Source organism: Choloepus didactylus, chromosome 15, assembly GCF_015220235.1.
Source record: "Choloepus didactylus isolate mChoDid1 chromosome 15, mChoDid1.pri, whole genome shotgun sequence".
NCBI lineage: Eukaryota > Metazoa > Chordata > Mammalia > Pilosa > Megalonychidae > Choloepus > Choloepus didactylus.
This window is the reverse complement of record NC_051321.1, coordinates 37,504,948-37,529,377: the sequence shown is the minus strand read 5'-3', so window position 1 is coordinate 37,529,377 and position 24,430 is coordinate 37,504,948. Positions and strand designations below refer to the sequence as shown.

Below are 24,430 nucleotides of genomic sequence, written 5' to 3'. Positions count from 1 at the left end.
TTGCAGATTGACCTGTGTGAGCATTCTCCTTCAGGGCTTATCCATACAACAAGTTTAGAGAATAGCTCCAGGCCAAAGTGTCGGGGGCTCCTTTGATCTGGGTGCACTATCTTTGTCAGATCTACTGCCTGGCTTTACTACTAAGCTTGACTTTCCTTCATTTCTCCAAACAGTCTACTAACATCTGACTTTTCCCTTCCCTCCCCATAAATAACTTTTGGAGATAGGGAGTTGGGGGGAGAGCTCGAAAGTGGGCATCCCTGCTCTCCTCTGTGGTTATGGAGTAAAAGCTCTGGTGGAAAACCCATGGGTCTTGCATCAGTAAGACAGGGTTCTAGTTATTTCTCTGTCACCACACAGGCTGGGTGACTTTCTAAGAGCTGCTGTACCTCAGTGTCCCCATCTGTGAAATGGAAACACCACTACCCACCTTTTCTAACTCAGAGTTATTGTGGTAAGACAATAGGATAACTTTGAAAGTTTAAATTAGCCAAATACAAAGTAATATTGCTAGAAAGAGATTAAATATATTTCAGGTTCAGAAACTTTGTGCTAATTTATAGGAGCCAAATGCAAAATGCTACATATTGTGTGATCTCATCCATATGAAATGTCTAGAAAAAGCAACTCTATAGCAATAGAAAGCAAGTCAGTGGTTGCCTGAGGCTGGAAATGGGAACAGCACTGACTGCAAACCGCATGAGGGATCTTTTGGGGTGGGGTGGGCATGGAGATTTTCTAAAATTGGATTGTGGTGATAGTTACACAACTCATTAAATTTACTAAAAATCACTTAAAATGAGTGAGATTGTGATATGTATATTATAATCAATAAAGGATCTCAGTAAATATGATTTTTGTTTTTACTGTTTAATCATCATCAACAACCAACCACAGTATCTCTAGGTCTGGACACTGTACCAGGTACTTTAAATATGCCATCTCTAAGCCTCACATAAAATGAAATGGAAGTAAGTTTCCAGCGGCTAAGAGATTTCAAATAGAGTCAAGAGGTTATTCTGGAGGTTACTCTTATGCAAGCTTCAGCTAGATACTGCAAATTGCCATGGTTTGCCAAGCTCCAACCTACAGTATTCCTGAAAACCCTAAAGAATACCCAGGGCTCTAGCTGAGACTCCATAAAAGTTTCACTCACTAAGCCTATTTATCAGAAACTTAAATCCAGATTTTTCCTATGCCAGATAAGCCCTGAAACCCAGAGGTACCAGTCTCTCCAAGAACATCAACCAGTTGCATCCCCCTACCCCATAATGTCAATACCCGTTTCCAACATGAGGAAGTTAAAATGGTCATTGCCCAAATATCCCTGAAGATTGAGAGAATGATTAAATGAGAACGAGATGATGAAACAGAGAAGATAGGACTTAACATGATTATGACTACTGAATCATTATGTGGATATTTCTTTTTAGTCTCTAATGTATTAGAACTGCTAGAAGGAAACACCTGAAATTGTGGAACTGTAACCCATACCATACTTTGAAATTTGCTCTGTAACTACTGGTTAAACTGTATTTTGAAATTTATCACTCTTTTGCATATATATTATATTTCACAATAAAAAATGTTTTAAAAAAATAAAATGGAGGAAACGAAGGCTAAGAGAGATAAAGTAACTTGCCTAAAGTAACACCGGTAGGAAGTGGCAAGGATGGGATTCAAAACTAGGGCTATTTGTTGCTAAAGCCTTGGCATGTGCTTTCCTTTCCAGCCAATACCTCACAGTGTTACTTTGGGGCGTGATTTGGCTGGTCAGATCCACTTGCTGCTTCTCCCATATGTGGGGAAAGACGAGAGAAACAGAGGGGTGCTTTTGTGGATGCCCGTGAGAGGATGGAGAAGGACTCTCCTCTACTTCATAGGCCAGGGGCTCTCTCTGCTGCTCTGGGGCCCTCAGCACCAGGCCTCTCACTCTCTGGCAAAGCTGAATTCTTGGTTGGAATACGTACTATAAGAGAGAAATTGGGAAGGCAACAGAGGGAGATGCGTTGCAAAGCATAATTGTAAAGGAGAAAATCAGCTTCATTTTAACTGTATTGAGCAAAAATTACGTTAGTGTTCAACTTAGCATGGCAGGCTTGCACAAGCGGGTGCTTGCCAAAGTTTCTCAAATAGGAAAACAATTTACCCTTAGTTTTTTCTACTGCCATATATATCTTATACATCACCCTCTTTTCAGTTTAACATATATATAGGTAAGTTTCCTCATTCTTTCCACTCCCAGTGTGGGCACTGTAAACCTTTGGGATTTAACTCTCTTTAAGCTGGGACAGAAACTCTGCTCTCATAGTGGGGCTTGTACTTGTCTCTGGAGCATCTCTTCCTCTTAGACCCTGCGTGCACTCCTACAAAATAAAGAGATTTAATTTAGTGGCTCCAGAAACTTGGGCTGCAGGTGAAATTCAGCTTGCTTATCAGCAGGGAATTGTAAATTCCAAAGCCTCCTTTTTTTAAGGAAATAAAGAGAATAGAATACTTTCTATGATATAGAAATAAAAGTATCTAATCTCTTCTGAAAAAGTACTAATCAGCCAGAGGTTGCACCATCTTCTTCTGAATTCTCATTTAGAGGTAAATCACAATGGGGTTGAGTCTTTCTGTTCGTTTAGACCAGTGGTTCTTAACCAGGGGAGATTTTGCACCCCCCCCCCAAGGGACATCTGGCAATGTCTGGAGACATTTTTGGTTTTTGCAACTGGGGTGGGAGAGCTACTGGCAAAGTGGGTAAAGGCCAGGATGCTGCGAAATATTACACAATGCACAGGGCAGCACCTCCAACAAAGAACTCTTCAGCTCCAAATGTCAATAGTGTGGAGGTAGAGAAATCATGGTCCAGAGAAAAACTTCATATCAAATGGAAGAAACAAAACCATTCCCTGAGATGTGTAGAAGATGCTTTGCCAGATGGGTCATGATTCATGGCAGTTTAAACAAGAGATTCTGAATAATGACAATAATAATAACAAAGAGCTATCATTTTATGAGTGTGATTCACATATATTTACACATTCAATACTCATAATACCCCTACGTATAGGTGCCATTTCCTCCCTTTATTAGAGGAGGAACCTGAGAAACAGAGAGATGACTGAACTTGCCCAAAGTCCGGCACCTGGCAAGTCTCAGAGCCGGGAGCTGACCCTCAGGCTTCGGAGACTGCTAAGTCCGAGCCTCTGTGCTCCTTGGCAAAGAACACGAAGGGGAGGGCACAGTCCCCCACTGCACCTGATTTACTGTGTGATCCTGAGTAAGCCCCTTATCAGCTATCAAAGAGCCAAAACAAACATTAGCAGAGGCAGTTTTCACGGTGTGGTGCTTGGATAGACGCACTAACCTGAACCTTAGCCCTTCCCTGATGCCCATCAGGGGACTGTCCAAAGCCATTAAAGGAGAATAGACTGTTACTCAAAGACACAGGTCAACTAGCTGATCATTCCTTTTTAGGGAAATTAACTCTGAAAATGCTACTAGTTGCACACTCAGAAATTCACTCTAAATGTTCAGGTTTGTTCCTCCCAAATTATCTCATTTCCTCCTTCCTCCTGTACTACTTCCACCTGCATTCAACAGTCATATAACAAGGACTATTTTTTCTTGTATAAGTTTGGTTTCATAGCTGATACTGCTAGTATTAAAATGTAGTTATATTAGGTTAATAACAAACTGATGAATAATGAGTACAATGAGCTAAAGCCCTCACGATGGTGCTGCATAGTTTTTAAAATACAGCCGGTGTTGGGTGTCTCACCCTCTCAACCAACTGACCCATCTACCTTTTTAGCACCTACTCTGGGCCAGGCCCTGGGAATGCAGCTGTGAGCAGGACACATAGCTGGAAGTCTCACAGAGAAGACAGAAAACTCAGGAGGGGTCAGGGGATAATGGAGGTGCAGGGAACTGCAGGAGAGCACATCTGGGGGTCCAACCTGATGTGGGTCAGGGAAGGCATCCAGAGCAAGTGACACTGAAGGTAATGACTTTGAGGGACTTGCAATGTACTTACAGAGGGCAGACAGACACAAATTAGCTAGGGAAAAAGTGTGTGCTAATTGTAAGTGGGATGAGAGTTCTGGCAAAGGATAACCCTCTGAGGGCTGCAGCAACCAGAGGAGGCTTCCTGGAGGGAGAGGCCTCGAGCTGAGCCTTGAAGGATGGGTAATAAAAGTGAGAACACAGACAAAGACCAAAAGCAGGGCCCAAGAACTATATGGGGGGCCATTCAGAGCCCAGGCTGACTGGAGTATTGGGTGTGTTTCAGGAAGAAGAGGTCCCTGTAATCAAGAAGAGCATTTTAAGATACAAACACCAGAGATTATTAAACTATTTTCTTAAGGAGGGTTTAGGCTTTCATTTATCTTTTTCAGTTAAAGGTTTTCTGTCCCACTAATAATGGTCCTTCTCCTGAGCCATCATTAGCCAGGGAACTCCATTTCAGCTGGCACCAAAGCAACTTTACCATGACATTTTAGGTTGGTGTGTTGACATTTGCTCCAAGATGGTAAGACAAGCTGCAAAAGACATTTCTGACCTCCACTCCCTAAATGTAAAGAAATTATGGGTTCGTAAGGAGAGGAAAAATAAGACAAGAACCTGTGAAGAGGACAATTTCATAGGAAAAGATTAAAAATACTCTTTCATTTTTCTCTCAAGGAGACTGTCCCTGGAAGTAGAGCTCAGGCTTCCCAATTTCTTGTGTTCAGTCTTCACATCTGGGAGAGAAGGGAGTGTGTGTGTGTGTGTGTGTGTTATGAGAGAGAGACAGACAGAGACACAGAGACAAAGACAGAGAACATGAAGATGAGGGGAGGCTCCCACACCTCTCTGTGCTGTTAATAGGGTGTGGGTTTGGGCACCACTTGGCATCTTTGGTTTCTGCCTTTGGGGTTGCCAAACCCTTTAGGAGACAACTAGGAGCCACTGAATATACATGGTTTGGGTAGGGATGACATAGTAAAAGCTAGCTTTGTAATGGGTTAAAACTGGTAACATTTGGAGGCATTCAGAGACTAAGTCTTAGTTACTGAGGAGAGATCCTAGAGGCAGGGGTGTGGCTCTTACAGACAAGAAGGTATGAGGTGATAAAATGAAGACAGTCTGGACTAGGGTGGGGCAGAAACATGGAAGAGCAAATTCAGGGGAAAGAAATGGCAGGCTTTGGAAAGAATGCAGGTACTCCGAGAAAGGTTACCTGGAGGTCAGTAGGCATGACAGGTGATGAGCTTAGAGTTTGGTGATGGGTCCTTTGAGCCTGAGGTGGTGGGAATATTGAGGTGTTCCAAAGACAGTGGGAAATCAGGGTGGATGTTACAGTTGGCAACTAAGAATGCTGGGACTTCAACCTAGGTCTGTCTGGCTCAAAACCCAAGCTCTTAACCACCATGATACCCTGAAAGAAGAGCTGTGGACATCCTCACTCAGGAGAGGAGAGAAGGATGGGAGGCCAGCAAACTGCCCAGAGATGCAGAATCAAAACAGAACCTTGTCATCTAATAGAGTCCAAAGGACATGGGGTGAGAGATCTTTCAATAGAAGTCCACCAGGCAGCAGATGAGGATGAAGGCGAGGACTTCTGTTACCATTTCTCAAGAAATTTGGAGACACAAGCAGTTATTTCTTTGTGATGAACCTGAGTTATTTATCGGATAAGCTTAAAAACCACACCAAGTCACACATGTACTTTACCTGAAGCTGTCCCTGGAGAAAAGGCTGGCTTTGAGGAGTTATGTGGCTTGGTTGATCTGTTCACCATGGGAGCTTAAACACACAAATATATATATATAATTATTACAGATGCATTCTACTGAGGGAAATTCACACTTACAGAAAAATGCAGTATGGAAATAATGGTGAGAACAGAGAATTTGCAAAGAGTGGGAGACAAAGTTATTAAACCCACAATCCATTAAAAGAAACCTTCAAACAAGAAATATCTTTATAATGGATATTTTAATGATTCAATGGAATAATCAAATTGCTTTCTCATAGGGATTTTGTTAAAGTGAATACTGGCTAGACATTTCATTTACCAGACTGGAGGGCTGGGAGATGAAAGAGCTTTTTGTTTTGTTTTCACAAACGTATTGTACTATATTGAACATAATAGTGGAAGGGCCAAAGTAATAGTCTCTCTTCCCCTGCCTTGTGCAGCACACCACTTCCCTTGGATTTTCTGTGTGTGCCTGTGTGTGTTTTGGGCTGGGGCGGGGAGTGGGAGTGATGTGTATTTGTTGCTTCATCATGATGGGTGGCTTGGGAATTCAGGTGCGTCTTGAAGCTGTGGGTAATATTCAGGCAGAGCTGGAGAGGACTATTACATAATGGCAGAGTAGAAGCTCAGTACTGCTTGCTCCAGCTCAAGTTTATTAGATGCATAACTGTCACCTGAAGAGGCCAGAAGTATCATTTATGCAGGATTATATTCTCCATAGTGATTATATCCAGAATAAACGTGCACTATTTCCATACTTCATCTGAGGCATGTGGCACTAGCTTTTTTTTTTTTAACAGTTTTATTCAGACACCATACAATCCATCCAAAGTGTCCAATCAATGGTCACTAGCTTTCTAATATAATTAGTTTGTAATAGCCTTTAAGGAACCAGGATCCAGCATCCAGGATCTTTCATTTTCTGTCTCTGCAGAAAATGTTCCTGGTACAACATTTGTAATGCCAATGGGCTTGCAATATTAGGTTTTATGAGATATTCATTCTAAGTGAGGGCAGCTGAAGATAAGATCCCAGGTGCTCTTGTAATGTGAGATGGGAGTGTTAAATCAGGGTAAAGGAAGGAGGGGAAAGGCCATGAAACACAAAGATGGGTGACTCACGGATGCTGTCAGATCAGCTAGCTCAAGAAGGACATGTGCTGAGGACAGAGGCCTGGTCTCAGTAGTGTCTGCCACCAAATGGTCTTGTATGCCCTGATCAACTGCTACAAGTTTCTTGGTGCTAAAAACTATTAACTCTTGCCTTTTTCTGATGGAAGTGAACTGCTCTCTGTGGGATGAATATAGTTTCCATCTTCATCTTCCACAGGGACCACATAATCAGCCTAAAAGAAATGCAGAAATAAATGAGGAAAATGTACATTCATATTTTACTGTTTGTGAGAGAGTATTTTTAAAACAGCTTGGTTGAGATATAATTCATATGTCATTAAATTCCCTTATGTAAAGTATGCAATCCAATGTTTTTTGGTAGATATATGGAGTTGTATAACCACCACAATCCAACTTTAGAACATCATCATCACCTCAAAAGAAACCCTGTACCCATTAGTCATTCCCCATCCACAGTGCCCCGCAGACCTACTTAACAAACAGTCAACTTCCTGTCTCTAAAGATTTGCCTGTTCTAGACATTGCACATAAATGGAATCATACTATATATGTTCTTTTGGGACTTAGCATAATGTTTTCAAGGCTCATTCATGTTGTAGCATCCATCAGTATTTCATTCTTTTCTGTGGCCAAATAATATTCCATTTTATGGATCTACTATATGTTGTTTATCAGTTCATCAGTTGGTGGGCATTTGAGTTGTTTCTACTTTGTCACTATTATGAATAATATTGCTATGAACATTCATGTACAAGTTTGTGTGGACATGTTTTTATTTCTCTTGGGTACATACATAGAGGTGGAATTGGTGAGTCATATAGTAACTCTATGTTTAACAGTCTGAGGACCTGCTAAACTATTTTCCAAAGGAGCTGCACCATTTTATATTCTTATCAGCAATGTATGAGGTTTCAATTTTTTTTACATTCTCAACAGCACTTGTTATTGTCTGTCTTTTTTATTATAGCCATCCTAGTGGGTGTGAAGTGGCATCTCATTGTGGTTTTGATTTGCGTTTCCCTGATGGCTGATGATGTTGAACATCTTTATATGCTGATTGGCCATTTGTATGTTTAGCTTGGAGAAATGTCTTTCAAATCCTTTGCCCACTTTTAAATTGGGTTGTTTGTCTTTTCATTATTGAGTTGTAAGAGTTCTTTATATATTCTGGATACATGCTCCTTATCAGATAGATGACTTGCAAATATTTCCCCCCATTTTGTAGGTTGCCTTTTTACTTTCTTGATGGTATTGTTGACAGCATAAATGTTTTAAATTTTGATAAAATCCATTTTATCTAATTTTTCTTTGATTGCTTGTGCTTTTGATGTTCTATCAAAGAAACCATTTTATAACCCAAGGTCATGAAGATTTATTCCTATGTTTTCTTCTAAGACTTTTAGAGTTTTAGCTCATACATTTAGGTCTGTGATCCATTTTTAGTTAATTTGCATAAACAATGTGAGGTAGGGGTCCATGTGGATATACTTGATTCATCACCATTTGTTGGAAAACACTATTCTTTCTCTATTGAATTGTCTTGGCATCTTTGTTGATAATCAATTAATGATATGCAGAGAGGGAATGATTTTAAATAGATATGAGACAAATGAGGACTAGATCTCAAAAGTGGTTTTTACAACTTGCCCAGATTGGTAACCAAAAGGTACTGGGAGAAAGAAAAATCAAATAAATGTTTATTGACCATTTGATATGTTCTCATAGTTTTCAAAGTACTTTACATGTGTTATCTCACTTAATCCTTACAACAACTCAGTAAGGTAGACACCACTATCAGCCCCCTTTCAGGATGAGGAAACAGGCACACATAAATAAAGTAGCTTGTTCAGAGTTTCACAGTTAAAAAGTGTCAGAGTCAGGATTTGAACCCAGACAGTTCAAGAATTCAATGTCCATACTCTTATCCACTGCAGTCCAGTAACTTTCTTCCTTCCCTTCCTCTTTTTGTCTTATTTCTACCCTCTCCAGTTAATTACTATTTCTCAACTCTTTTTTTCACCTCTAATCCTAGTTAAGAGATACCAAGTGGTTCTACACACACAGTGTCTCAATTCTGCAGTCATATTTAGAGATGATCTGTCTAAAAGAATTGAGGCTTTGGAATCAGACATACCTGGGTGGAAATCCTTGCTTGGCTCTTTCCTGGTTTTATGACATGGGGTAAATCATTGAATTATCAGAAGCCTTCTTGGACCTACTTGCTCCTCTGTTATGTCCCTGGCCTCACTGTGTTAGACTTTTAGGACAGGCCTCTTCCTCATCTATATTTGTGTTCCCAGTGTCTGAGAAGTTGATGAACCCAATATCCAAGGTTGGGAAGAGGCTGACTTGGCAGCAGCGAATACCGGGGATGTTGAGTGCCTGAGAACACTTTTGGTTCCAGGGGCCCACCTCTCTGGATTAGCTTGTTGCAGTGTCATATTGTCAGAACCCAGATTCTCTTCCAGGGGTTAATTCCTGTGAGCAGAGAGGCTGAGCCCCCAGGTAGATTGTGCCTGCCCTCTCAAAGCAAGTAGTCAACAAAATCCTCAATATCTTATATCTGAACACAGAATACTGGCTCTGACAATCAGCAATGAAACCTGAACGGATATAGGGGAACTGGAAGCACCGTGCCCTCACCAAACTTCCCTAATCCTACTTCACTACCTCGGAATTTATTCCTTCCTCTGAATTCTTAATTTAGTACTTGTTTCATTCTGCAGAACTTAATTAGGGTAGAAGATTGTTTATCTGCAATATCTAGAAACTGACCTATTTAAATTAATGATATTTCCAGAATTGGGAAATTTTAAGTCCAAAGAGCAATGATAGAAAACACAAAATAAAACAAAACAAAACAAAAAACACTTGATCCAATCCAATCTCAACACATTCTGTTTGATTTCTCTCTCTCTAAGGAGAAGGAATGTATAATGTGTATTTCCAGCATTACCATTCAATGCTTTAAAATAGTTGTTACCTGCTAAAGTGAGTAAAAGATCAAGAGCCATCATAATTTGTATACTAATGGGACCACCTTGGCTGCTGGAATGTGTTAATATAAACCCCATTTTCCTATGTATACATCACGAAAACTTGGCAGTGATGACATCAGTGATTGATCTTATGAAGCTGGGTAGATTATTCCACCACCATGATGTACACACAATTACAAATCCTTTTGCAGTTATTCAACATGAATTGAAAATAGATTATTTTAAAAGTCATCACTGATCAATTCCAGGTGTTTTGTTCATCTTTGCCTTCTCCCTAGACTATAGGGCCATCATGAGTCATGTTGCCCTACATCATATTACTTATCAAGAGTCATTTTAATCCACTGTTAATTTCCCACGAGTTTCTTCCTCATTATAACTCATGCGAACATTTAATAGTTTTACGTACATTATTTTGTTGAATTCTTATAGTAATACCTACTCTCTAAGTTAGGTATATTTATTCTTATTTTATAGATGAGTAATTTGAGAGAGGTGAAGTAACTCACTGAGGCCACAAAGTCTGAAACCTGTAAGGAGAGGGACCAAGTCTTCTTTGGGCACCACTGAAGCCCTGGGACCCATGCAATGCCTGGCACATTTATGTCGAATGAAGAGCTGGTTTTTCTTCAGTGGATGCTGGAGAAGTGGTACAGGGAAGCCATTTAGCACCTGGGCTCTGACATCCCATTTTCTGAGCTCTACCACGTACCCCCCAGAACCTTGGACATGTTTTTCAACCCCTTTGCACTCTTGTTTCCTTATGTGTAACATGGGGATGATAACAGTGAACACTTCTTAGGGTTGTTGTGAGGATTTAATGGGATAATATGTACGCAGTGCCAGAACCCAAGCTGTTACATAGCACTTAGCAAGTGTAAGCCAGTCCCATCTTTATAGCTTATAGGCTCCTTCCTCCTGCATGTCTTTGCCCACCCCCAACTCTCTGGTTAGCCTGTGCTTTGATATTTTGGCTGTAACCTATACAGGAAAGCTAAACAATTTTATTTATGATTGTACTTGACTTTCTTTTTTCCCATCTAAAGGTCCAGCCATATCTTAATGTTGGCTTCTGTTTTTTTTTAAAAAACCTCTTTTTTATCTTGACTCTCCATCTGCCTATTCCAGGAGGCAGCCTCCTCCATACTTCTCGTTTTCTCACTGGTTCAGACTGGCATTTGCCACCTCCACAAGGGTGCCATTAGCAAAACTCCCCTTGCCTCACTGCAGTCCACTCTTAGTTATTCACAGAAATGGAGAAGCTTATATAATCCACAGCATTCATTTATAGTCTGTGTCTGAATTTATATCTTCATATGGATTGCCGAATGTGTAAAGAATCCATAATGAGATCCTAACATCTCTCCATCCTGTCTCCTGCTCAGCTTCTCCCCACACCCTGTCCCCACTCTGAAAAGACAGCATCACCTTGAGAGTTGACAAGCCACTTTCCCCCTCTACGTCTGCCAACATTCTGATGCCAACTTCCCTGCTTACAGGAGCAGGCAGGTAACAATGGAGGAAGCAGGTGCAGGGGAAGGGTGTGTGGATGTTAGAATATGGTAGAAAGGAATCCAACATATATCAAGCCCCTTCTGTGTGTTAGGTACCATATTTGGTGCTGTATACATGTTCTGTTATATAATTCTCAAAATAACCCAAAGAGGTGAAAGTCTGATGCTCAGAGCAGTTATTTCGCTTGCTAAAAGTCACATAGCCAGTAAGGTCAAGGGAGGAATTTGAACCTAGGTAACGATTCTATTTTGATTTAGAAGTCCCTGGTTTCCATCTCGTGCTGGACTGAATGGACTGAAATGAACATCATTTCTCAACATGTGCATAACATAGATTTTATTATCCATAGGCATTTAAAAGCAAGTTATTCCTCAGAGAAGCTGCAATAAGATTATGTATGGTGATGACTAAGAGTTGTCTTTAATATTATTTTGTTTCTCAGACTGTTAACATTTGTATAGCTGTCCTAATGGCTAAATTTGAGGGCTGTCTCTGCCCTTATTTAAAATGCAATTACCTCTGGGTGGCATTATATTATAGGCTTTATTAGTCATTACTACAACAGTCTGAATGAGTTTACTCATTCATTTTCAAAGGGAGAGCAGCTAGGAGCGATTTCACAGGGAACACATAACAGTAGGTGCTGACGGAAGGGACACTGAGGAGACAAACCCAGGCTTGGGTCAGGGATAATCAGGAAAGGTGGGTCCCTGAATAACTGGGGCATTGGGGCAGGGACAGAGAGTGAGAAGTAAGAACTGTTAAAGTTCTTAGAGAAGTACAGGGTCTCCCCACAGTCTAGGGTCTCCATTATATGTCCCCTTCACCCTTGTCCATCTTAGAAAAATATAGGAGCAGAGAGAATAGAAAGTGGAGAGAGAAAGCAAGGTGGAGGCAATGCAGAGAAGCCAGAGAGAACAAAGATGGGGAAACAGTATTTTATGGAAGAAAGAGATTTGCAGGAAACCATGGGGAAGAAAAAGAGTAGAGGAGCACAGATCCAGAATTGATGTCATACCATGCGCTTATAGTAAATTAAAGTGCTTAAGATAAGAACGTACTTTGCCATTTTTAGAGAAAAAAATTCCTTTTGGTAAAACAGTAGAGAGTTAGAGGGAGGTGGTCAAGAAGCAGGGTGATCCGTGCTGGCCAGAGAGCAAGGCAGGGAAGAGGACGACATGCCCAAGGCCAGACAATCCTGGCCACTTGCCCCCTCTGCAGCCTGCTGCCCACTTGGCCTGTGGAAGCCTCTGGACAGATTTACTTTACCTCATCCTCGAGGAGCCCTTTGGGTTTGGGTGGGACTTGAGGTTTTTGAAGAGAAGGTGGGGATGGCAGAGTGGAGGAGAGCCTTGCTTTCCCTGAAGTCCAGTTGGGCTTACTGGGAAGTGTCTTGCTGCAGGGTGGAGACTGCCGCTGGCTTGATCGGTTGTCTTGAAAGGAAAACAACATAAGACAAATGAGGCTCTGGGTCATTCCCTGGGCAGAAGCCATCAACATCAGGAAGATATAAAACCAGCAGCGTCTTTGCAGCCACAAATTATTAATAGGTGCATTCCTTAAAAGAGTAAAGTAAAATGTTTGGGAAACATTTCAAGTGGCCATTGACTTAGATTATAAAAACCAAAAGAATGTCCCCATAAAAAAATATCCTTCCAGGGGAGTGAGGGAGACGGATGGACTGTGGAGGACTGACAGTTGGTATCTTGCCAAACCAAGTGGATTGAAAATCTCCTGAGGGGTGTGTGTGTGTGTGTGTCCTTGATGGTTCAGTCTGTTCTGTGAACCCTTAAGGGCAGTGGTTCTCTATCCTGTTTGCACCATAGAACCATGGGGAAAGCTTTAAAAATTACCCAGGCCTGGGCCCTAACCCAGAACTATTAAATTTGAACTTCTGGGGAGGGACCTAACATTACAGGTTTAAAAATTTCTCTGGGTTATTCTAAGGTATATCCAGAGTTGCAGTTACTTGTCTGGGTCAACATGCATGTTCCTTTCCTCAGTGCTTTCCCTCAAACCATGGAGAAACTGTGAGCTCCCCCTGGTCTAGGCCCATCCTTTTCAGCAGGCTTCAAGGACGGAGTCCAGACGTGAAGCCAAGTGGGTCAACACTGAATCCCCAGCTCCTCCGTGCGCAAGCCACGTTAACTCAGGCTTGTTATTCAGCCTCTCTGGGACTCACATTCCTCTTCTTCCTTTCTCTCCTTTTTAAAATTATGGTAACATGTAACATGTACAACATAAAACAAAATTTCCCATTTTAACCATTTTTGAGTGCACAATTCAGTGGTATTACTTACATTCACAACATTGTGCAACCATCACCACTATCCATTACCAAAACTTTTTAATCCCCCCAACAGAAGATCTGAACCTATTAAGCAATAACTCCCCCTTCTCCCCCTCTTCCCCCAGGCCATGTAACCTCTAGTCTACTTTCTGTCTCTATGAATTTGCTATTCTCAATATTTCATATAAGTGGAATCATACAGTATTTGTTCTTTCGTGTCTGGCTTATTTCACTCAGCATCATGTCTTCTAGGTTCATCTGTTATAGCACTTACCAGAATTTCTTCTTTTTTGTGGCTGAACAATATTCCATTGAATGGATATACCACATTTTGTTTAGTCACTCATCTGTTTATGGATAACATTCCTCGTTTTAAAAATAGGGATAATAATACCCACCTTAGAGAGTTACTGTGGGGATTAGGAAGAAAGCAGTGTGCACAGTGTGCCTGGCAAAGAGTCGATGCCTAATAAATGGAGCAAATATTCTCTTGTACAGTAATGTGATGGAGGCTTAGGCAACATTTATTCCACCCAGTCGATTCTGTGAGAATCAATTCAGACTAATGCATTTTAGGAAAACCTCAGCACAGGCATCACCTGGTGTGTTCCATCTCCTGGGAACAGGGCAGGCCTTTACCCTGGCTTCTGTGTCTATCACTGGGCTGCTGCATCTTCCTCCTGCGACAGTCACTGCCAGCTGCATGCAGCTGCCCGTGCCCGTCCTGCCCCCTCTGCTCCCCCTCTGGCAGCCACCCTACCCTCAGCCCTTGCTTCTGCCTTGTTGGAGGTGCGTTGCTAATAGCACATTTGAATTCTTCCCCCCTGGATCCCCTTTCTGGATGGTGTGGCTGGTGCTGAGCCCCTAGGTATCTGTTTGGCTGTGCTTGTAATGCTGTCAGTTTTGCAGTATTATTTGCAGCTCTTCAAGTTCGCTTACATTTCTTAATGTAGCAAAGCACAGAAGTCAGGCTTTGAAGAGTGTGCCATCAGACAGGCCACTTAACCCTTCTGAATTGTAGTTTCCTGGTCTGTAAAAAGGGTCTGACATAGCCCCTTCCTTCCCAGGGTTACAATCACTTATCAACAGAGTGGTGAAGGGCCAGGGCTTTGGGGCCAGCAGGCCCGGCTCACACCCCAGCTCGGCCGCTTATCAGACCTTGGCCCCGTTGGTTCTCTCCTCTGAGCCCTCCTTTCCTGCCTTGTAACGGAGGATGGATACCTCATCCATGAGGTTCTCGAGTGGGTTAAGTAGACCATGACTGTAAAGCACTAAGCTGTAAGGAGTGTGCCACTGAATGTTACTGGCTCCGAGAAGGTGCTCAACGGATTAAATGTGGGATGAAGCCGGGAGCAGTGCCTGGTACCCATGAGGAGACAGATGGTGGCAGTCACCATGGATGTGGGAGTCTTGACAGGTAGAAAACTCTGCACCAACATCAGCATCACCACGCACATCACAGGCACGCTTGCTCTCCTCACTGAACTTCCTCATCCCGTAAGCTTGGAACATGCACCTCTTCACGACTGGCACTAAAAGCCACACTCAGGCCGCAAGGCCAGACCTGAGCTGGGCCCATTTCACCTATGAGGCTAATTCCAGGCTTAGAGCCCCACCCCCGTTATAAATCCAGTCTAAACTCAGTTTGTAGGCAGCCAGCTGACATAGGGCCGGCTGGTGGTGTGTGGGGTGGGGGAGAGAAAGGAGGGGTGTCAGCAGACAATGAGAACTTTGAAGGTCACCGCTGGTCTGTACAGACTTCTTAAAAGAAATTCCAGGAACCTTGGTGCAGGAAGCCCTAAGAGAAGTGGGGAGTAATCTCAGGGTCCATTTCCCATTGGGCTACTGGGAGTAGGGGAGGCAACCATCAGTGTGTGTTTCATTTTTTGGCGGTTTTCAATATTCCAAATTTAGGAAGGCTGTCTTTCCCCTTAAACGGGAAAGCTTTACAGCTTGGGTTCCATTATCTAGGAGTGACCAGTTACCTGCTGGAACGTAGTGAGGGAGGGAAGGAGGCCGGAGGAGGCCCTGAGGCAGCAGTCTGTCTGCCCACCACTCTGCTGGCCCGGCAGGCAGTGAGCTGAGGGTCCGGGGCTGGGGGCTCACCTACATACTCGCCCCTGGTGAAGGGCAGGGCTGGGTGGACTGTCCTGGTCTCCTGCTCCACGGGGGGTGGCTCGTAACTGTCGTCCCCGTTCTCTTCTGCGGGCATCACGTACATCTCTGAATCCGAGTGCTCGTCAGGATTTTCATAATCACTGTCCTGGAAATGCAAACACCAGGCTCAGTGGCCCTAGTCTGTGCTTGGTCTTTAGGACAATGCCTGCCTTAGGAGGGCAGAACTCTTTCCCCGAGACTCACCCAGGGTTAGGCAGCCAGTAAGAGGCAAAGCTGGGACTGGGAGCCAGGGCTTTCCTGACTGCAGCGTTCTTCACCTCCACCCTGGTGCTACCCTGATGGGACACATGGGCTATTTAAACCTGAGTGTGGCTGAAACTCTATACGTTGACAAAGAAGAATGGCAGAAGATGGTATAATATATTTTAAAGAGACAGGAAAAGGACCCAATAAAATAAAAGCATTAATATTTTATTTTATTTCTCATGAATGCTGATGGTTGAGGAAAAAGTAGGTTTAATTAGGGAGGGTAAGGGGATAAGTGGAGTTACATAGATGCCTTTGAGGAGACGAGATTTTAAAAAAGCATAGCTGGTGAGCTGCAGGGGCTAGGCTTCAAAATGACTTAGAGTCCATTTTTGGTATTTTTTAAATATAAATTCTATTTAAGTTCATATTGAAAATACATCATAGAGTCCAAAATCCAAACAGTTCAGAAGGTCATAAGGTAAAGACTTCCTAGTCTCTTAGTTCTTCTCTGCTTGGGCAAACAATTCTCGTGCACCGTTTCGGAGATGGTTTGTGTATAATGTTTGAAAATGTGGAGGAAATATTTGATTTAGGACGTGAGAGGTTCTTTGACTTCTGCATCTGCTGCTCACACACTGCCTGGCACGAGGCACAATGATTGTACATGACTGATAAATGGTTGCCCAATTTTTTACATGGATGTAGGTATAAGTGATCACTGTTTCCCTCACCCCTCAGGGCCTAAAACAGTGCTGGCACATGATCAGCACTCAGTATGTTTGGAATGAACGAATGAATAAGTAGGCGAGGACTGTTCTTTTCTCTTCAGTCAGGAGAGGAATGGGGTAAAAGGGTGGAGAAGGAAAGGAGAAAGGAGGGTGAAAAGAGAGCTGAATTTCCTGAGGTGGCTGGAGGAGTGTTGGAAGAGAGAATAAAAGGAGGAAGGACCCTGAAGAGGGTGTTTTTCCTTGTTCTACAGTGAGAGAGCTGAGAAGGGACTGGAAGGGTGGAGGTAAGAAAATTCCTGTAGGGGTGAGACATCTTAAAGGAAATTTCCCAACCCCCAACTCAGTAATAGCAGTTGGGGGGGTTCAATAATTTGTCCTGAACATGAATATGAAATTAGGCTGAATATAATATTCATAATCATTATAATTAATAACTATTAACTATATTATGTAATAGATAAACTATATAACACTTATATTAATGTGTAATCTAATATTTATTATTCTAACTGGCATTTCTATGTCCTGAGCATGACATGGACTACCTCATTTACTCCTCACCACAATCACACAAGGTAAATTCTTCTTATCCCATTTTACAGGTGTGGAAACTGAGGCACAGTGTGTTAGGTAATTTGAATCTGAAATCTGCATTCTGGAGAAGGCAATGACCATTGTCAGGCAGGTGGCCTGAGAGGTGGAGAGGGAGTGAAAGGGTGGCCTGGAGAGAGGCTTAACAGGGCACATCCTGGCTTCCCAAGGCTCGTCCGATCTTGCATGAGGTGGAGGGAATCTTCCTTGTCCAGGACAAGGAGCTGATTGTTGCTGTTACAGGATCTCAGGGAGGCATCAGTGGGGGAATGAGACATGGTTAATAACATCTGGAAATATCAGTGGGCATTGCCTCCAGACATGTGGGCCTGCAAGGGGCGTGGTTTGGGTATCCCATTTTGTTTCATTTTGCACAGAACAAGGCTGGAGCTTTCTAGACTTGGCTTCCTGGAGGCTGAGGAGCAACATGCTGTCCTTACAGCCCTTTGGACAGAGCGGCCTGACTGAGGACTAGGTTGGCAGAAGTGGTAGGGATAGGAAGGGCAGAGGAAGAATGACATGTCAGCTGTCCCTGGCAGCCGTTGCCTGACATTGGGCTGCCAACCTGACTGCAGCCCTCAGAGGGTGAGATTGAGTCTGTGTCTCCAGAACCCAGCAGAGACCTGCTCCAGGGAAGGTGCCCAGTAACCATCTGTGGAACGAATGAATGCTGAACCTGGGCTCAGAGGGGACTGAGGAGGAGGGAATGGGTGCTTAGAAGTGCTGGGCCAGTCCTTCCTTTGGAAAATCTTTCCCATTGAGCGATACCATGAGCACCCTCTACTGTAAGCACAGAGGACTGCACTGAATGCCTTTCTTCAAGAAAATAAAAAAGAAATTGGCTCAAACTTCTGAGACAGTTAAAGAAAAAAGATTCCTTCGTCCAAGTTATTCTAATTTCTGGCAAACAAGATTCCTTCATTCACTCAGTAGTAGAGCAGGTACGATATATTGGACAGTCTGATGGAAACTTTGAAGGACAGTGTGTAATCAGACAAAAATCTCAAATTGTCCATTCATTCATTCATTTAATCAATTAATATTTATTGAGCACCTACTATGTGCCAGACATCGTGCTTGGCTCTGAGCTCCAGACAAATACGAACCCTGCCCTCGTAGAATTTACATTCTAGTGGGAAGATCAAGGATAAACCCATAGTGAAGATAAATACTAAATGGGTAACTAATAGATGCACTGAAGGGAATAATCAAGGTCCTGAGATTGAGCCATGGGAGGGGGCGTTACCTTGACTGGGTGCTGGAAAGGCCTTTCTGAGAAGGAGACATTTAAGCGAAGACCGAAGGATAAGAAATTGCCAACCAAATGAGGGAGAATTGGGATGCTTTTTTGTTTCTCCTCTCTTGCCTTTTCCTTCCTTCTCCTGCCTAAGAACCATAAGTCTGAAATCCCTGAGGCAGGCAGGATCTTGGCCTATTCTAGGAACTGAGGGAAGGCTAGTGTGGCTGGGGTGTGAGAAGCAAGGGAGGGGTGCACTGAAGGTTGGACAGGTCTGCAGGGACCGGACTTTGTCAGACCTGAAGGTTTTAATAACAGACCTGGATTTTAATCCATGTGCAGCAAGAAGCCACCAAAATAAAACTAATTGGGTTAAATAATACTCGTTATAACTGATAACTTGATTTTGGTTGTTCGACTTTGGGGAAAGTCATTCCCCCTCTCCAGGCTGATTTTCTTTTGTGCACTCAATGCCTTCGAAAACCCTACTATGTGGTCTTTTTATCCAACCAGGGAGTTCAATTTCCTTTGCTTTCCTCTGAATGTGGCCAGTTTCTTCAGTTGTTTTAGATGTGGCGCAGGTGCATGCAGCCAGCAGGGGGCGCAGCTGCAGCACTTCTGGGGGATCAGGGACTGCTGGGCCCGGGAGGAACGCTGTACCCAAGGGACACTGAGGGAGGCCGCCCTCCTCCCTTGTTTTTCTTTTCCCTGGAGGTGAAAAGGAGGAACCACTGTCTCCTAATCCTCTGAATCAACTCCCACAGGTGTACACAACGCTGAGCTAGGCTCAAGCTCAGTTCTGGGCACTACTTTCATCCTCCCGGGCCACTGAGTAACTGAATGACCGTGGGCAAGTCATTTTCATTCTCTGGCCTCAGTCTCCTTATCTGTGAAATGGGGTATGTGGCTGTGTGGAGGTCCTCTCGGATCCCTTTGAGATATAAAACTCACAGATTGGAACAGGCTAACATTCTGGATGAATTTGATGTAAGTGAAAAATAATTACTGTGCAGGAAAGTTTTTAGTATGTCAACTTCACTGCATTTCCTGCTTCCACACCCTCATCCCCGCTCCATGGTTCCACAATCAGGGGCTGATTTTGTCAGGCCTGGAGGCTTCAGTAACAAGCTTGGATTATATTCCGTGTGAAATGGGAAGCTGTGATTGTGAAGAAAAATTTTTAAGATGTCTTATCTCTAAAAGATTCAGCCCAGGAGAGAAGTAGCTGCAGGGGCCTGTTTTGGGCTTCTCCAGGTTGCAGAACTGCCCCTTAGAGGCTGACAGTTAATTCAGAAACTTTCTGCACACACCCCCTGTCCATCATCATGCCTGGGTCTCACTCCCTGGGGCTCTGCTGATGTCCTCTTGGTTGCAGCAAGTACCCTGGTGATTAAGAGCCTGGCTCTGAGATCCGGGGGTCTGGATTTAAATTTTGGAACTGTGAGTTACTTAAACTCTCTTTCCTTGGTTTCTTCATCTATAAAATGGGCAGAATTAATATTCAAAATGTTTAAGAAGAAATAACATACAGGTTCTGACCATGACACTAAAGAGGGTCCCAGAGCCCACCCCCTACTTGATGTGCCAGACATTAACTCTTCAGTTGCTGGTTTATTTAGGGATCCTGGGCAGGGACCGTGGTAATGGGGCACTGGGGAGTTTGGGGACAGATGCTGTTTACCAACTGATAGGGAAATAGTTAAACATTTTAACATCTATTTTGGCAGTGCGGATAAATACACTCAGAACTGACACTGAAAAAGGGCATAAAAACCTACCTCAAAGGGCTGTGGTGAGTGTTAAATGAGATAATACATGTAAATGAGATAATGCACATCAAGTGTTAGCCACATGCCTGGGCCCCGGGACTGCTGGGTGGTGCAGCCGTGAAGTCAGTTATCGGTTATCGTGGCCTTGTCTGTAGGGGCCTTTCCAGCCTGCCCTTCTGCAATTCTGAAACAAACTCTTAAAACAGCCTCCCATCAGGCTTTGGTGGAAACAGTACCTTGCTGGTCCCAAGAGCAAATACTTACAAAGTCATCTGACCACTGCTCCTCCTGGTTGGCAGGGCTCTCTGAAACGGCAGGTGGGAAACAGAAGCAGCGTGAATCTCAGTGTCCCGCCCCCCCCACGAGCACCCCCGCCCGCCCGCCTCCCCTTGGACTTCCCAGCCCCCTTTACTTGGCTTTGAGAGCTTATCACAGTCATCCTGTATTTATTAGCCTTTGGCTGCTCCTTTATTATTTTTTTTTAAGTCATTTCTCAAAGAATAAAGAAAAGTTCCACTGGGCAGAGCAATGGTGCATCTGACCCATGCCTGTCTTTTTTTCTCACAATTTCTACCCCTTGCCATGGCAGACAGCCACCTCCAGCTCCAGGTAGGCTACACAGAAGGACTAGGGAAGGCGACTCAGAGGTGGAATGGGGCAGGAAGGAGACCTTTGGATCGGGGGGGCCCTGTTTTAAGCAAGGGCAGCAGCAGCACCCTCTCTTGGGGAAAACGTAAGAGGAGCTAAGAAGCAGCCTTGCTTCCCAAGTAAAACATGGGGTCCAACTTTGACACTAAACAGAAAAAAATTCTTACTAAATTATTCTTTGGGTCGACTTTTACCAAATTATAATGTGTTGCAATCATTGGCGTTTTCCCAGAAACTCTAGAATAATGGGTGAACAAACTCTCTTCCTAATGTGGCAACATCTCTCCCCTGGTACAGTGCAGCGACAGTAGGGGAACAACAAGTTTCTAATTCTGTACATTTGGGGATAATTGAAGACCAACACTTAGACAGGCAAGACGTTTATGTTTTAACCATTTAAAATAGAAACTTTGTAAGATACATTACACATTTCCTTACCTTGATAAACTGTATTTGCTGAACCTTTCTTTACAATCAGCTACTTGGGAAAGTAGTTGCAATGGCCATTAACTAGTTTCCTTGTCTCCATGATCTCTCCTCTCCAACCCTTCCTTCCTACTGTTTCTAGTTATTTTCTAGAAATATTTTTCTAGAAAGATCATGTTTCTTTCCTTAAGAATCGTCAATAACTCCCTACAGAATAAAGTCTAAATTCTATGTCAAGACACTCAAATGCCCCCACCTTCTGTCCCTCTGTTGACTTCCCTTGCTTCAGTCTTACACGTTCACTTTTACTAATACCAGAGAGCTTGTTCCTCTAGCGTGCATTTTTGATAGTTCTCTGCTCTGCTCCAGTGGTTCCCCTAGCCTGCCTCCCTCCCTGCTTCCATGGAAATCCTTGTTGTCCTTTACGGACCTATTGAAAGGCCTCCTCCTCCATGGAGTCTCCCCCAGTCCTTCTGCTCAAAACCAGTCACCCCTCCTCTGAGCCCTCCTAGATGCTACTGGCACATTGATGTCACGTGTACTTCAACCTGCCTTATGCTATGATTAAGGTGTGTCTCTCTGTACAGAAAGGCATGGCCTGTTTATCTTTGTATCTGTACAGGTTTTTATATTTCTAAGCACTGATCTATTGTATTATGTAATCAATGAACTAATAAAAATATGAACTACTGAATGAGTTGAATGAATGAAAATTAGGATAATAATAATAGATTCCATGTATTGAATATTTACTATGTGCCAGATGCTCAGCTAAGTTGTTTTAAAAGTATTTTCTCATTTGTATCACAACAACAGTGTGTGGCAAGCATTGTTATTATTAATTCTATTTTACAGTAGAGGAAAACAGGGCTAAGAGAGGTTGAGTAACCTGTCTGAGGTCAGAGGGCTAGGAGTGCGGGGATAGGATTGGAGCCAGGATGTATGTGTTGGCTCCTGCATCTGAAACGCCATGTGAGCATTCAGATAAAACCCAGGAGAACATACGACCCAATCCAGACATCTTGGCGCACAGAGGCAGAAAATGGAGAAAAGCCTCACGATGTAGAGATGATTTGATGGTGCCCCACCCACCCCCAGCTACACCCATCTTCCAGTCTCAAGGGAAACACGTGTCATACTCATAAAGTCACAAGCCTGCAGGCAATCCTCTAGACTGAAAATGTGACAGTCCCAAGTACTAGATCCAAAACAGTAAATGGTTTTCTAGTATCCCAGGGAGCCTCCAAAAGTGTGCAGGATAATGGTTTTTAGAACCAGACTCCCTGGCTCTGCTCTCTTCTAGCTGCTTGGCTTTGACCAGTCATTTAATATCTTCTAAAGCTCAGTATTTTTGGTCTGGAAAAAAAAAGGTAAGCAAAGTGCCTGCCTCATATGGTTTTTGTGAGAATCAAGTAATATTGGTGCACATGTGAAGTGCTTAGCAAAGCCTGGCACACAGTAAACACTATATTAATGCTAATTATTGTTGTCTAAACTATGGCAAATGTCTTGATAAACCCTAAAAACACCACCAGTACTAATTCACTTAAAGACAATCACACACTATGGCTACCACAAAGAATGGATCCAAGAAAGCCTCTAGGGTAATGGGTAAAATTTAAGGAGGGTAAGTTCAAGTTTAATATAGGCCTGATAGTTGAATTTTGCATATGTGATTGCCCAGCTCTGCCAGGAAGCTGAGATCCTGCTCGGCCTCCTCAGGTAAAGCCTTTCCTATTGAGTTGTTTACCTGGTTTGCGGCTTATGGTCCATTTCTGAATAATAATCTCATGCCACACAATGGAGGGACTCCTCCCTTGCCTAGGATTTGCAATGCATGTAGCCCTCCCGGGTCTGTGGCATGGCCCCAGGTACGATGAGATATGTGAGAAAAGCCACGATGGGCCCATCTCAGCCTTGCTCCAGGCCAGGAGCATGCACGAGTTTGAGCTTGGGTTCTGGGGTCACACTGCCTAACTTGAAATCCTGATTCTGCTATTTCTGGCAGTGTGGCTTTAGCTAAATTGTTTAACTACTGGGCCCCCCGTTTCCTAATCTCTAAAATGGACATTATTAACAGCACCTATCTCATATGGTTTTGAGAGAATGAAAATGAAATAACAAATACAATGGAAATAAAAGACCTATAGACTAGAAGAAAGATCATGTAATAGACTGAGGATAATCCATGCTGGCATAACCCTCCCAGCACCCACACTGTACCCTGCTGCAGTCTTCCCACTGGGGGAGTGGGGGACTTGTTCCTTGCATCCCATGATGCAAGGGAGGGAGGAAGGGAGGAAGGGAGGAAAGGGAGGAAGGAATGACAGGCAGGAGGGCCAGGTGCTAGGAATTTCAGGGAAGGGAGCACTCAGGGAGGGCTAAGAGGCTTGTAAGGCTGTGGGTATGAGGTGGGGTTGAAATGGGTCTTGGAGGAATGAGCAGGATTCGGAAGAGAGGATGAAAATGAGAGGGCCTCCTGGCATCCAACAGCTAAGCTAGGGGCTTATGTGTCAGTTTCCAGAAGCAGGGCTTAGCTGATAGATGGAGGGGGGCATCCATGAGGAGGCAGATGTGCACAGAATGAGGAGCATCACCGGACAGTAACAGGAAAAATATGCTGAGTGTCAAGACAAAGGTAGATTCGTTGCCAGCCAAGAGGGATGCTCAAGCCACAATGGACATTGTAGGTTCCAGTGGCATGCTGGAGATGGGGAGGCTGCTGAGGATGGTGTTTCAGTAACTCAGGCAGGAGGAAAAGAAGGATGAACCAGTCTAGACAGCTGGATGGACAGTTAAAAGTCTCTGTGGTGACTGCTGGAGCAAAGGGATGAAAGCAAGGTATGAACTCAACCTCTGGGTCTGGGGGTCAACGAAAGATGGTAGCATTTCAGCCACGGGCATGGAGGGGTGTGCTGCATGGCTGCATCTCTGACACGCAGCCTCAGTTGTGGTCCTGCTCTGGTGTGGAGGGCTGTTTCCGGTTGCCCTGCCCTCCC

General features: G+C 43.5%; 2 protein-coding genes across 3 annotated transcripts in view; one reads left to right on the top strand and one right to left on the bottom strand.

Annotated features, from left to right (window-relative positions):
• BLNK (B cell linker) overlaps positions 1–24,430 on the bottom strand; it is an 87,900-nt gene that overhangs the window by 20,335 nt on the left and 43,135 nt on the right. Inside the window, exons 4-8 of the mRNA XM_037805171.1 lie at positions 20,622–20,662; positions 15,772–15,928; positions 12,645–12,808; positions 6,992–7,073; positions 5,704–5,775 (exon numbers count right to left, since the gene is read on the bottom strand). Of these exons, the coding sequence (XP_037661099.1) occupies positions 5,704–5,775; positions 6,992–7,073; positions 12,645–12,808; positions 15,772–15,928; positions 20,622–20,662 (516 nt within the window). The remainder of the gene's footprint in view (positions 1–5,703; positions 5,776–6,991; positions 7,074–12,644; positions 12,809–15,771; positions 15,929–20,621; positions 20,663–24,430) is intronic.
• The window catches only part of ZNF518A (zinc finger protein 518A), an 89,927-nt gene that overhangs the window by 52,159 nt on the left and 13,338 nt on the right, over positions 1–24,430 (top strand). The gene's annotated exons all lie outside the window — the stretch shown is intronic.